General features: G+C 32.5%; 1 protein-coding gene and 1 long non-coding RNA gene across 2 annotated transcripts; one reads left to right on the top strand and one right to left on the bottom strand.

Moving 5' to 3' along the window:
- The first annotated feature begins 229 nt into the window (after positions 1 to 229).
- LOC107948639 (very-long-chain aldehyde decarbonylase CER1) lies at positions 230 to 4,045 on the top strand. Its single transcript, XM_016883265.2, has 10 exons — positions 230 to 371; positions 451 to 671; positions 744 to 976; positions 1,060 to 1,279; positions 2,042 to 2,420; positions 2,514 to 2,621; positions 2,700 to 2,900; positions 2,989 to 3,087; positions 3,179 to 3,352; positions 3,440 to 4,045. The coding sequence occupies exons 1-10, from the start codon at positions 291 to 293 to the stop codon at positions 3,614 to 3,616; spliced, it is 1,893 nt and encodes a 630-aa protein (XP_016738754.2). The 5' UTR covers positions 230 to 290; the 3' UTR covers positions 3,617 to 4,045.
- A 4,941-nt stretch (positions 4,046 to 8,986) lies between these two features.
- LOC107948657 (uncharacterized) lies at positions 8,987 to 11,218 on the bottom strand. Its single transcript, XR_001697516.2, has 2 exons — positions 10,862 to 11,218; positions 8,987 to 9,664 (listed from the first exon to the last, which is right to left on the bottom strand). It is a non-coding gene; the product is annotated as an uncharacterized lncRNA (long non-coding RNA).
- Positions 11,219 to 13,283: the final 2,065 nt, after the last annotated feature.

Genomic DNA, 13,283 nt, shown 5'->3' with positions numbered 1-13,283 from the left:
TATAACTAAATTATCACTTAATTGCCACTGCTCCGAGCTTCGGAAAATTTATGTTAGACAGAAAAAATTAGCAATATTAAGATTAACAACATATTAGGTCTCCATTTAATTGATAAAGCAGGAGCAGCTGAGACTTACAGTTGGGCACAATAAATGGATGAGTTGTCGATCGGATGACTTAAATCTTGATAAAGAAAGGGCCACCATAACGTGTCAATCTGTAAGGGTAAAAACTTTACAGTCACAATACTATATATAATATCCACTTCCAAAGACATTTGCATGTGTAGATGCTATATAGCTACTTAAGCATGGCTTCTAAACCAGGAATCCTCACTGACTGGCCATGGAAGCCTCTTGGGAGCTTTAAGGTCTTGTTGATTTCATTTTTTAATTTTACCAGTTCTTTTTTTTTTAAATTTTAATTTGTGGTTTGATGGATTTTTACAGTATATAATCCTAGTTCCTTTGATAACGGAGCACATATACTCGTTTATGGTGAAGGATGAAGATATAGACGTGTCCAAGCTGGCCTTATTCCCATTTGTGTTATGGAGAATGCTTCATAACCAGCTATGGATTAGCCTTTCTCGTTATCGAACTGCCAAAGGCACCAACAAGATTGTGGACAAGGGCATTGAATTTGACCAAGTGGACAGGGAGAGGGACTGGTGAGCAACAAAAAATCTTTTTTTTTTTAATTACCCAATGACGACAATTAATTAATTAATGGCTGCATGCAGGGATGATCAAATAATGTTCAACGCAATCCTGTTTTACTTGGGCAACATCTACGTTCCAGGAGGTTCACACTTACCCTTTTGGAGATTGGATGGTGTGATTATAACCATGTTGCTCCATGCCGGCCCTGTGGAGTTCCTTTACTACTGGCTTCATAGAGCACTGCATCACCATTATCTTTACTCTCGATACCATTCTCATCATCATTCCTCCATTGTCACTGAGCCTATTACTTGTAAGACTTCATCACCTACGTACGTAATTTAATCAATCAATCCACATGGTTATATGGTACTGAACCATCTGTGGCTGTGGCAGCTGTGATTCATCCATTTGCAGAGCACATAGCATACTTCCTCCTGTTTTCAATACCCATCTTGACAACGGTGCTAACTGGTACCGTCTCCGTTATTGCCTTAGCTGCCTACGTCACTTACCTGGACTTTATGAACAATATGGGCCACTGCAATTTCGAGCTTATTCCTAACTGGCTCTTCACCCTTCTCCCTCCTCTCAAGTACATCATTTATACTCCATCGTAAGCCCTTCCTTTCACTCTAACTCAATTAAATAATTTTAAATTAAATGCCTACCTACGATACTTTATTTTGTGAAGACTGTCTTGCTTTAAGAACAGGAGTATTATGATAATATTTTTATTTTATTCATGCATTATACTTGCTATCTTATCAATTACAGTGTATGCTACAAGCAAATTATAAACAAATAAGATAATTTGGGTAAAAATATTTGTTTGTCCACAATTTTATTCTATCTGGGTTGAAGATACAAGTATTTTGAAGGCAACCAAGATTAAGTATATTTATGTAGGTTTATTTAAAGTAAAATTAAAATTACTACAGAATAACTCGAATTCGAAAACTCAACTCGATTCGAACTCGAAATTCGAAAAAAAATTCGAGTTGATTCGAATAACTCGAATAACTCAATTCGTTTAACTCGAAATTCGAATTTTTTTTCGATTTTTTCGAGTCGAATCGAGTTTTGCTCACCCCTAGTCAAAGTCTTTTTATTTATTTATTTTTTAGTTTGTAGTTTTAATTTGATTTTCGTTGTTACTTTTTAAAGTTTTTATTTAGTTTTAGCGATAAAGTTCTGCCGTTTTTCTTCTTTTTTTTTTTGTTAATTTAAGGTTTTCTTTTTTATTTCTTTAATTTTAGATTATTTTTAAAATATTAATCACTATTAATTATTTAATTAGCCTGCTTTCCTTAAGCATAATAATTAATGATAATAACACCTTGTAAGAGTATGAATATATTTTGTGAATACTGGACAGGTTTCACTCGCTGCACCACGTACAGTTTAGAACCAATTACTCGTTGTTTATGCCATTTTATGATTACATCTATGGCACAATGGACAAATCTAGTGACAGCTTATATGAAAAATCACTGAGAAGGAAAGAAGAATCACCCTATGTGGTGCATCTAACGCACCTAACCACACCCGAGTCTATTTATCATCTCCGCCTTGGATTTGCCTCTTTCGCCTCTAAACCATACACACCATCAACTTGGCACATGTGGCTCCTCTGGCCTGTCACACTGTGTTCCATGATGCTTACCTGGATATATTGTTCCACTTTTGTTGTCGAAAGCAATCGGTTTCATAATATCATACTACAGACCTGGGCTATACCCAAGTACAACATACAGGTATAGATATCAACAACATGACTTTTTACTTGTTTAAGACACTAATCCATCATAACTAGTCTCTGCTGCATCTTGTTTTCATTTCATTTGTAGTACCGCTTGAAATCGCAAAAACAATCCATCAATAACTTGATTGAAGAAGCCATATTAGAGGCAGAGGAAAAAGGTGCTAGAGTGTTGAGTCTAGGCCTCATGAACCAGGCAAGTATTTTGCTCCCATAAGCATATATAGATATCTATATAATAGGAGAAAACCATGATGATGAAATAAATGAGCAGGGTGAAGAGATGAACATGTATGGTGGGGTGTATATGCAAAAGCATCCCCAGCTTAAAGTGAAGTTGGTAGATGGAAGTAGCTTGGCAGTTGCAGTTGTGTTAAATAGCATACCCAAGAGAACTACACAAGTAGTCCTTAGAGGCAAGCTGACTAAAGTTGCATGTGCTCTTGCCTTTGCGCTATGCCAAAAGCGCATTCAAGTACGTACGTGCATTATTAATTAGATAACTCCAATTCCAAACCTTCAACTACTTTTTCTCTACCATTTTCATTTACGTATCACCGTAGGTCTCTGTATTGCGTGAGGATGAATATGAAAAGCTTGATAAATTACTTGGCACCAAGTCTGAGGGTAAATTGGTTCTCTCAAAAAGTTACACTTTTAAGGTACCTAAGCCGGTTCTCAATTAATTATCATATTCCTAATGAAAACTAGGTTGAATATAATATGGGACAATGAATAATATATATGTTGCAGACATGGTTAGTTGGAGATGGATTGAGTGAAGTAGAACAAAGGAAAGCAAGCAAAGGAACTCTATTTATTCCCTTCTCGCAATTCCCACCAAAGAAGTTGCGGACGGACTGCTTCTATCATACCACACCGGCCATGCAAACTCCGTTGGCCCTTGAGAATGTGGATTCTTGCGAGGTTTGGCCATCAACATTTACATACTCCATTTAACTCATTGTAGATATTGATGCTCATTCTTTCATCGCTTGGTTCTACTTTGTTCAGAACTGGTTGCCGAGGAGGGTGATGAGCGTATGGCGTATAGCTGGGTTAGTACATGCACTGGAAGGATGGGAGGAACATGAATGTGGTTACACCACGTCAAACATTGAAAAAGTCTGGGAAGCAACTCTCAAGCATGGATTTCAGCCTCTAAGGGTCCCTACTCATTTAAAATCCTAGATATTTTGTCACCCTTTCTCTCTCTCTCTCTCTCTCTATATATATATATATATATATATATCACATCCTATCATATCTTATGGTCTTCTGAATTATAGAAGTACAATTTTAACTACTAATGGTGGAACACATCATTATTGTCTCATTTGACGGTTTGTGAGAATTTCAAAGTTAAATGAGATGAGGTTTAGGTTATTATATTTGTAAACTCTTTTATTATTATAATATAGTTGCTTATTTGTATTTTAAAAAAATTAGTTACTATTTTTTGCCCATAAGTGCTTAGCTAATTTATAGAAACAAATTGGGGTGCTTTTATGGTGTAAGTTTATTACTATATTCTGATGCTCTCAAAAGATTATTAAGTATTTGTATTTTAGTATTATTTGTACTAAGGTGTTTATTAATTTTATTTAAATATGGGTGAAATATGTTTTATGGTGTTATTGAGATGAAAGGGTGTTTGTTGCAATGATTTATACTAACCTTTGGTTAGTTTTACTTATATATATAATAAATTCCTCATTGAGTTGGTGTTACGAGTCAATGAACATCAGCTCGGTTAGGAAAATTACGATTTTAATATTTTTAATATTTTTAATTGAGTTGGGGAGGAAATTATGGGTAGTTTTAGACATTATATAATTTTTTTAAAAAATTGAATTATGTTGTAACTATATACGTAATTACTTCAATTCTCACCCTCCCTCCTAAGAATTGAAAACTGTAATTGGGTGCTTCAATTACAACCAGTTCAATGGGATCCGCCAATTATAATAGTTATCCAAATATGTTACACTTATAATTACAAACATTTACATCCAAATCCGATTACTACGTAACTTTCCAAACACTATATTCTTGGAATTTTTCGTTTTTACTTTATATTCAACAAGATCCTACAATTAAACAATTGTGCTATTAATTTCTATATCATATGATTTTTAAATGTAATTTAATATATTGTGATTAATAAATACTATAGTTTTTAGCAAATAAAAACCAAGTTTTTTTATATCCATTTTATATGAAAATTACCAAAAAAAAAAACTCTACCTAACAAATTGTAGTCCCTCAAAAGTTAAATTCGCATAGATCACACTGGTTTACATTGTTATTTCATTAATAAAACATATATCCATGACAACCAATCATAACTTATTCATAGCTATAAGAAGGGGGAAAAGACAAATTAACATACATAACACTGAAGCCAATGCTTAAGGCCTGAAAATTAAGCTTTTAAGTTAATTCCTACTACCCCTCCTTCGTTTCTGTATCTTCCTTTCAAAATACTTGACAAACAACTTATAATTCATTGGGTAGAAGAGATATCTAAGAATTAGTCCATTCACTAACTCAATTCCATATCCCAACATGATTACTTTCCACCCAAATTCAAGCCATCAATCTTTATCTTTCTTTGACAATGAAGGTGGTAATGGTGATGAACCTTGGAGATAACATTTCTTTGACAATGGATTCCTACATAGTTCTGGGTTGTCCTTCAATGATTTATTTTTGAACGTGCCAAATTGTTTGTCTTGTCGTATAAGTTCGATTGTAACACCCCATACCCGATCCGATTACTGGGTCTAAATAACAAGGTGCCACATTCGTTGTCAGAGCAAGTATGAATACAAAATATTTAATTAGTAACGCAATTCATGCAAACATAATCTTTACAGTACAAAAACATGATATACAACTTTTCCCGGGACTTATACAAGCCTACGTGCTCTTTAAAGTTAACCCGAGATTGAGAAAGAACCAAATTGAAAAAGTTCCAAAATTTCAACCAGGTATCAATACCATAACTAGGTACCTCTGCCAATTTTAGCTTTGATGTTTGGAAAAATTGAATAAAAATAAATAGGATCGATACCTCTAAAGTATTGATACCCTTCCCAAGGTATTGATACCTCATAGAAAGATTTCAGAATTTGCATTTGGTACCTACTTTATTCCAACTCACTATCAGCTATTCCAAAACATCACCAAAAACAAATTCAATTCATACCTAAACATACTAAAAAACATGTTCAAATCATACTTAATTAATAACTTACATCTTCAATATTAATCTCAACAATTCAATCATTCATTTAGCCAACATTTTATCATTCATTAAACATATCATTCCCTAATCAAAGAATGCATGTCAATATATTAACCAAATACTAATTTGATACATATCAATTTACATCCAATGGTGCCATTTCATATGTCTCATATTCATTTAAGCCATTTACCAAATCATGCTACTTTCAATCAAGCATTAACATTGCCAAAATTCAACAAGCACATAACACACATACATTTCAATCACAAACCAAACATGTCAACTTAAATCATTTACAAATCATACTACACTACATATATCAACTCGCATATACGTGATTATATTCATTTTCCAACTTCCAAATTAGCATTTTTAAACATAGAAAAATACTAAATTGACTTTACTAGGTACATTCCATTTAACTAACAAAAGAAACTTGCCAACTTTGTTGAGTTCGAGATTTTGATTGGATGTTGATGCTCGAGATCTCATATAAACCTAACTTGCGCATGGAAAAAAAAACACCCGTATGCTGAGTAATAAACTCAACGGTAAATCTATGATTCAATAAAGTAAATAAACATATGCAATATGCAACTATGACATTCCTAATTTAATCTCATACCTTTTTATGAAACATATATTCATCTTCTCAAAAGCAAGTAGATAATAAATTTACATCCTAACTCATTAGATTTGTATTCAAGTCAACCGATTGCATAGTCTATTTGGCTCTATTCAATTATTATATTTAGTTACAATTATATCCATTCATTTTTCATACTTAGCATGCATATACACACAAACATCTCATTTCCTACCACATTTCATATCAACTTTACCTATGCCAATCCACATTAAAACAGGTAATTTCAGACACCATACATCTCAAACTTATATATGAAAATATACCAATTCAACTAAGCATCACCAATGTCAAATCATGCATTTCTAAACCACATATCTACCGTATACTTATAAATTGGAGTTAATAGGCTTCTTGACACAACATGAACTTCTTCTAATGGGAAATAATATATATATATTAAAAATGTAATTGAGCTTCTTTTTTATATATTTATTGAAACTAAGGTATCCATCATTGGTGGGAAGGATTAATCTCTTTGTTGTGGGTGTTGTTCGAAAAGGTAAGCGGTTGGCCATGAAATATGCTCTATTTCCATGAGCAAGAATTGAACCCCTAACCTCATGGTTGAGGGATGAAGTGAGCAATCACTACACCATATCTCATGGTTAATGTAGTTGAGTTTAGGCATTATTTTTTTGTTTATTTAAAAATAATTTTCTTTTTCATAAATTTTCAAACCCATTTAAAAGTTAATCTTAAACTATGGTAATTTTAATAAATAAAAAGAAATCATATATTTTTATTATTATAAGGTTTCATCTAAAAAAAATAAACAATCATGTTAACATTACAACACTCTCCATTTGAAATACTTATTTTCAATTTAAATAAAATATTTCATTATTTTGATATTTTACTTAATTGAATTAACTTTTAATGTTATAATATTAAATTGATATGTTTAAAATATAATTTAAAAAAACACATATAATAAATTCTATCAAATTAAGTTTATTTTTTTCAAATATAATAAGATTTAATTAAATTCATAGATAAGATTATAAAAAAAATAAAATTATAACAATTATAACTTTTAAAAAATTAACTTAACAATATATAAAAATTATTAATATTGTTATTTAAATTATAATAAATTAATATTAAAATTAATATGACAATTTTTTGTATGATTTTAATATTAAATATTTTTAAAATTAAATAACACTAATATAATCGATTTCAAATAGTTAAATATTTTTTTAAGATATTTTTGTTATTATATTATTTAAAAAAATTAAAATTATAAAAAATATTATAAAGTTAATATACAATTGACTCATGCGTTACACAAGTTTACAAATTAGTATATATACCATTATTTTTTGAATCAAATAAGTGGTCGAACCGATTAAACTATAGGTTCACTGATCTAATCAGTTCAATCAATCTGATTAAAATTATTAAAAGCTAAAAAATAAAATAATAATAAATTTAAAATTTTGATTCAACTGATTTAATAGATTTTTTTACTCGATTCAATAAGTTTGTAATGGTTCCTAAATAAACTCATTCAAAACCCCTATCCAAATCGATTTCATCTAATTTCCAATCCAATAAATTTAATCCAATTTAAACAGCATTAATATATACACAACCCAAATAAAATTATAAAATTTTATCATCAAATTAATTTCAAATATTTTTTTTATTATCTTTTCTCTGCCCCGTAAGTCGTATTTCATTTCTATAATAATAGTGCAGTGGCTTCCAACAAAATTATGGTGTTGATCTATCATTTTGAATGATTCAAACTGAATTTAATTGACAGCAAAAAAGAAGAAAAAACATATCTTTACTTTTTCATTTTTTAATATTTTATTTTTGATAATTTAAAGAAAAACATATATATATATTATATTATAAAATAAAAATCCAATTGAATTGGAATATATATTTTTAATTTTTGAATTGATAATGAATTTAGTTACCATCCTAATAAAAATTGAATCCAACTAACTTTGTTTTTCTTTTTTCGTTTTTCATCATGTTTTGGCCAGATGAAAGCAACTCGCAATATAGTATACGTGGGAATTGGCTAAACAAGTCAAGCATTGTCGTAAATCAAGGTTTTGGAAATATTTTGTCAACCATCCAGCAGTTGGAAATTAATTTAGAGGTAATGCTTGAAAATAGAACATCTAAAGGCCTTGATGGGTGCGGGTACAAAACCCAAAATCATCCTGCACTGCGACTCGTAAGACTAATTATTTTTGCCTCATCACCTATGTGGGTCCCTAGACCTATTTAGGGTCTGTTTGATTGTCAGTAAAATATTTTTCGTAAAATGATTTTTGAAAAATATTTTACTTTTCTGTAAAATGATTTACTGAAAAATATTTTCTGGTGTTTGATTGAATCTGTGTAAAATATTTTCTGCTGTTTAGCAGATTTCCTGAAAATATTTTTCGAAAAAGTTATTTTTACATATATTAATATATATTAATAAATTTTTATATTTTATTGCAATGATTTATTTATAATAACACTCAATTATTAAGCTACAATATTAATCGTTAAATTGAAAAAAACTAATATCAAATAAATTATTTGTAATTGTGTTAAAAAAAGTTTTGAATAATTATAAATTGCTTCGAAACCACAATGAGTACTAGAAATTAATAATATTATCCAAATACATAATTAGTAGTACACCACATAGTAACAACATTGTCCAAGCGCATAATATTACACCACATAAAAGTATCAATATCTTCAACTTTGAGAAAATTTTTGAAGCCAAATTTTTTTATGCTTCTTACTTTTAACTAAAAAAGCTTTGGCCTCGGATTCATGACTCACTAGATAATCAAACACAGAACACAAGAAGTCATCATCAAATCCTTCTTCCTCCATCGACATCACTTGTTCGTAAAGTTGTGATGTCTTATCGGCAGTAAATTTTTCCAAAGCATTAGCAATTTTGCCAAGTTGTTCACCCACAAATTTAATTTGTTCATCAACGAAACTTTCTTGAACACTTTTTCTTTTACGTTTGGATGTGCCAGATGAAGATACATTTGTTCTTACCTCTTCAGCCTCTTCACTGTCGCAGTTTACAAGCATTGAATCTTCAATAACATCATCCAAATCTATGTCAGCAAATGTTCTGGCAAAACTCCCTGTTGCCATATAGTAGATATTTACAATAATCTCAAAACCCGACACGACCTAAAGCATATTAAGGGTTCACGAACTACTCTACACCAAACTTTTCTCCATTCATTCCTCTATAAATAACAATCTTTGGGTAGCTTAGCTCCGCCACACCGCAGATCCCCATAGGCGTAGCTCTCGATCCACATCATAAAAAAAGTAATGGAGAAAATGAAGGGTGGGTCTGCATGCACTTATATTGGTATAAGGATCCCAATCTAACATATAACTATATATAGATCGAAAAATAAAGATTTATTTTATTTTGAAATCAGAAAGCTAAAGTTCCTTGAGGCATTGGACAAGTAAGCTATTCTAAATAAACTTCATAAATAGAGAAAGAATCAAGACACCTTCAGACGAATAACAAGTACACAATTTAACACCGAAACAAATTGAAGCAAATCAGTAATTTACAGAAACAAATACCATTATGCACCATTATATCTACAGTAGTTAATCAATATTCACGAATATCCAATATGCATTTATTTTATTTTGAAATCAGAAAGCTGAAGTTCCTTGAGGCATTGGACAAGTAAGCTATTCTAAATAAACTTCATAAATGGAGAAAGAATCAAGACACCTTCAGACGAATAACAAGTACACAATTTAACACCGAAACAAATTGAAGCAAATCAGTAATTTACAGAAACAAATACCATTATGCACCATTATATCTGCAGTAGTTAATCAATATTCATGAATATCCAATATGTATTAATATTTCATCAGTTTTTCTTTCTTTCTAAAAGGGTGGCTATTCCAGTTGGCAAGAAATAGAGCAGTAACCATGTCAATGGAATTGATATTTCTCTCTTGCTTTCGGACTAACTGTAAGGAGAAACCAATAAGAAACCCTACAGACATGATTCCTCACCTAGGCTCCATATTTGCCACTTTAAATGTTTGTTTGGGCAGTTTTCAAGCAGTATTTCCCATACCAATTTCGAGGCTATATCGAAAAATACTCCCAAGAATTGCTTAGTTTTGTCTATCCTTACATTCAGATTACTTTCAATGAGTTCACAGGTGAACGTTTGAATCACCCATCTCATGTCTTCAGGTTCTCTTTTAGAAACAGATGAACTGATCTAAGAACGTGAACAAATTTCTAAACTCCAAATTGAAAGTGGTCAAGTGCTGAAACATTACAAAGATTTGTCGGCATTCTTAAGGAAATGTAAAACTTTAACACTGAGCCCAGATTTCCTAATTCGCCATTCTTATTACCCTAATATATCCCTTAAGGATTTCATCAATAGACTAGGCAAAAGGCTTGATGTTATGCAAAAATGCACAAGCTACCATCTAGCAAGAAAAAAGCAAGAACCAGACCCGATCCACCAATCAAATCAGTGAAAATTAACAGAAAAAATACCTGTTGATGACAGAGAGAGAACCACTGCTTCTGGGTTTTCTTTTCTTAACTGTGCCTGCCAATTTTTTAGGGTTTCTTCAAAATAGAAGCAAGGCCGACGATCGACGGAGATGACAGACGGAGATGGTAGGGGAGGTGATGAACGGAGATGAGGATGTCGAAGAAAATTTGCTTAGAAGAGAAAGGAGAAAGGGAAAACGTCTTACGGTAGAGAAATGGGTAAGACAATTTCTAAAAAAAGGCTTTGGATTTTACCCGTGTTTGTAAAATGTTTTTCTATGGGAATTCATTTTCCACAAAACAAACACCGAAAATTTCGGAAAATGTTTTTTGGAAAACATATTACACCAATCAAACAAACCCTTAATCTACGCTATATTCATCCGTGAAGCCAGAACAATTTTTTAAGGGGTCGAATGAAAATTTAATTTTTTATAGTCAATATTTTTATAATTTTTAAAGGATTAAATCAAATTTTTATAATTTTAGGGGGGCTAAAGTGTAATTTTACTTTTAATAATTTTAAAATTTTAAAAAAAATTTCCATTTTAGGGGGGCCGGGGCCCTTACCAGTCTCCCTAGATTCGCCTCTGTCCGTAACCCACTTCATATGATATATTTATAAGTATTAGTTAAATAAATAGAAGCAAAATTTTTTATGAAAAAAAGTATGAAATACCTGTCCTCCGAACTCCTACACATATGTGACATTATTCCAACTGCCACCATTTAAAAAAAAAGTCATGAATGTGAGTTGAGTACTGTTATTAAAATTAAAGTTTTATGTAACACCCTGAATTTTGGGGTTAGAAGTTTTGAGTTTTGTGGTTAGGGTTAGTAAGAAGGTTGCGCTATTGTGTTTAGTTGCGCGTTTAAATGTTAGAGTGGGCCTGTTGGTTTGGTGGTTGAGTGAGTGTTAGTGTACCTTTGAGTGTTGGGTTTGAGTCCTTGTGTGTGCATTTTGGAGAAATATTTTTGCAAACTTGTTTTAAGTTTAAAAATAACTATTAGTTTTATTTTTTTTTACTTTTTTGGGATTTTTGGTAACTGTTTTGTTTTTCACGTTCTCCTCTCCCTCTGCCTGTTCTGTGGAATTTGAAATTTGTTTGTGTGTTTGGAAAATAGACCTTTTGAAAGGTCGATTAATGTGGTGATGATTGGAAATTGGGTGTGTTTTTGATATACTTTTGGGTTGTTAAGGTTTTGGGTTCATTTTGATGTCACAAAATCGGGTTTTCGACCAACTTCAGTCTGGTTTCGTGACCACACAAGTGGCCACACTGGTGTGTGCCCCCACACGGACGGTACACATGGCCGTGTGTAATTGGGAATTAGGTTTTTTGGGCTAATTTGGGTGCCACACGGCTTGGCCACATGGCCATGACCTTGGGTACACAAGCGTGCGTAATTGTAAATTTAGGGTTTTCGATGATTTTTTGTACCACACGGTTTGGCTTCACGGGCGTGTGAGCTCTTCACATGGCTGTGTCTCCTTTGCTCTTAACTTTTAGCACTTTTGGACAGTGAGTTACACGGGCTGCTCACACGGGCATGTTTCCCCTCCACACGGGTGTGTGTGGCCTTCACATGGGTGTGTGACCCCCACACGGCCTGGGCATTTCCGCACGGCCGAGGAACACAACCGTGTGGCCTTATGTTGCCAAATTTTATTCTGTGTCTGTTTTTGTTCTGATTATCATTCTGTGTGTTCCGGCCCTCAGCTAGGTCTTAGTAAAGGTGGTTGGGACTTTGTTTCGGCTTGGACTTGTACGTTATTTGTAATCATAGCTCTAATTAAGCATTTTGATTGAGTATTAATTGATGTTATGATATATCTAATTCTAATTCTGGGCATTTGAAGGTGTGCATTTCTGATTTCGTACTCTGTTTCTGTAAGTTTGTCTTCAAATGATGTGCATTTGCATTTGTATTAATCTTTTTGGGTTTGGTTGCGAAGAGAAGGGAGTCTGATCTGTTCTGGCAGTTTCAACTGCAACATGTCTATACAGCGATTTACCACAATGCACGGTACGGCATATACGACAGCTTTGCTGCGTAGTATTATTATCTGAGTGGCTTAGTCCACATACATGGTGTGTAGGGTTGGATGGGCCTTTCGAGGTTCTTTGTGGTGTGTTTGGATGGATGAGCTTAAACAGCTCTTATGAGGTGTGATCGGGGGACGGAGTGGTGTTTTGGTTGGATGGGTGGGTTTTAATATTTGACTGCATTCATATGCATCTGGATGTGAGTTCCTTGTCTGTTCGTTATAACAATTATGACTGATATTGCGTGCATTTTGGTGTGCTTAACGGTTACGTTTGTTTGGGACATTGGTTCTGAGTTTACCCTTTGTTTCTATGTATCTCTATAAATGCACTATGCCATTGAACTGCTATTTGGATTTTTGTTCTATAAATCC

This window comes from Gossypium hirsutum, chromosome D04, assembly GCF_007990345.1.
Source record: "Gossypium hirsutum isolate 1008001.06 chromosome D04, Gossypium_hirsutum_v2.1, whole genome shotgun sequence".
Taxonomy (NCBI): Eukaryota; Viridiplantae; Streptophyta; class Magnoliopsida; order Malvales; family Malvaceae; genus Gossypium; species Gossypium hirsutum.
The sequence above is the reverse complement of the archived record's forward strand: the minus strand, read 5'-3'. Positions and strand labels throughout refer to the sequence as shown.

What these genes read in the sequence shown, in the direction of transcription:
- LOC107948639 (XM_016883265.2), top strand. Translation starts at nt 291, where the DNA reads ATGCTATATAGCTACTTAAGCATGGCTTCTAAACCAGGAATCCTCACT. An exon ending in TACCCAAGTACAACATACAG is followed by an intron (nt 2,421 to 2,513) that starts GTATAGATATCA and finishes TTTCATTTGTAG; the next exon opens with TACCGCTTGAAATCGCAAAA. An exon ending in CAAAAAGTTACACTTTTAAG is followed by an intron (nt 3,088 to 3,178) that starts GTACCTAAGCCG and finishes TATATGTTGCAG; the next exon opens with ACATGGTTAGTTGGAGATGG.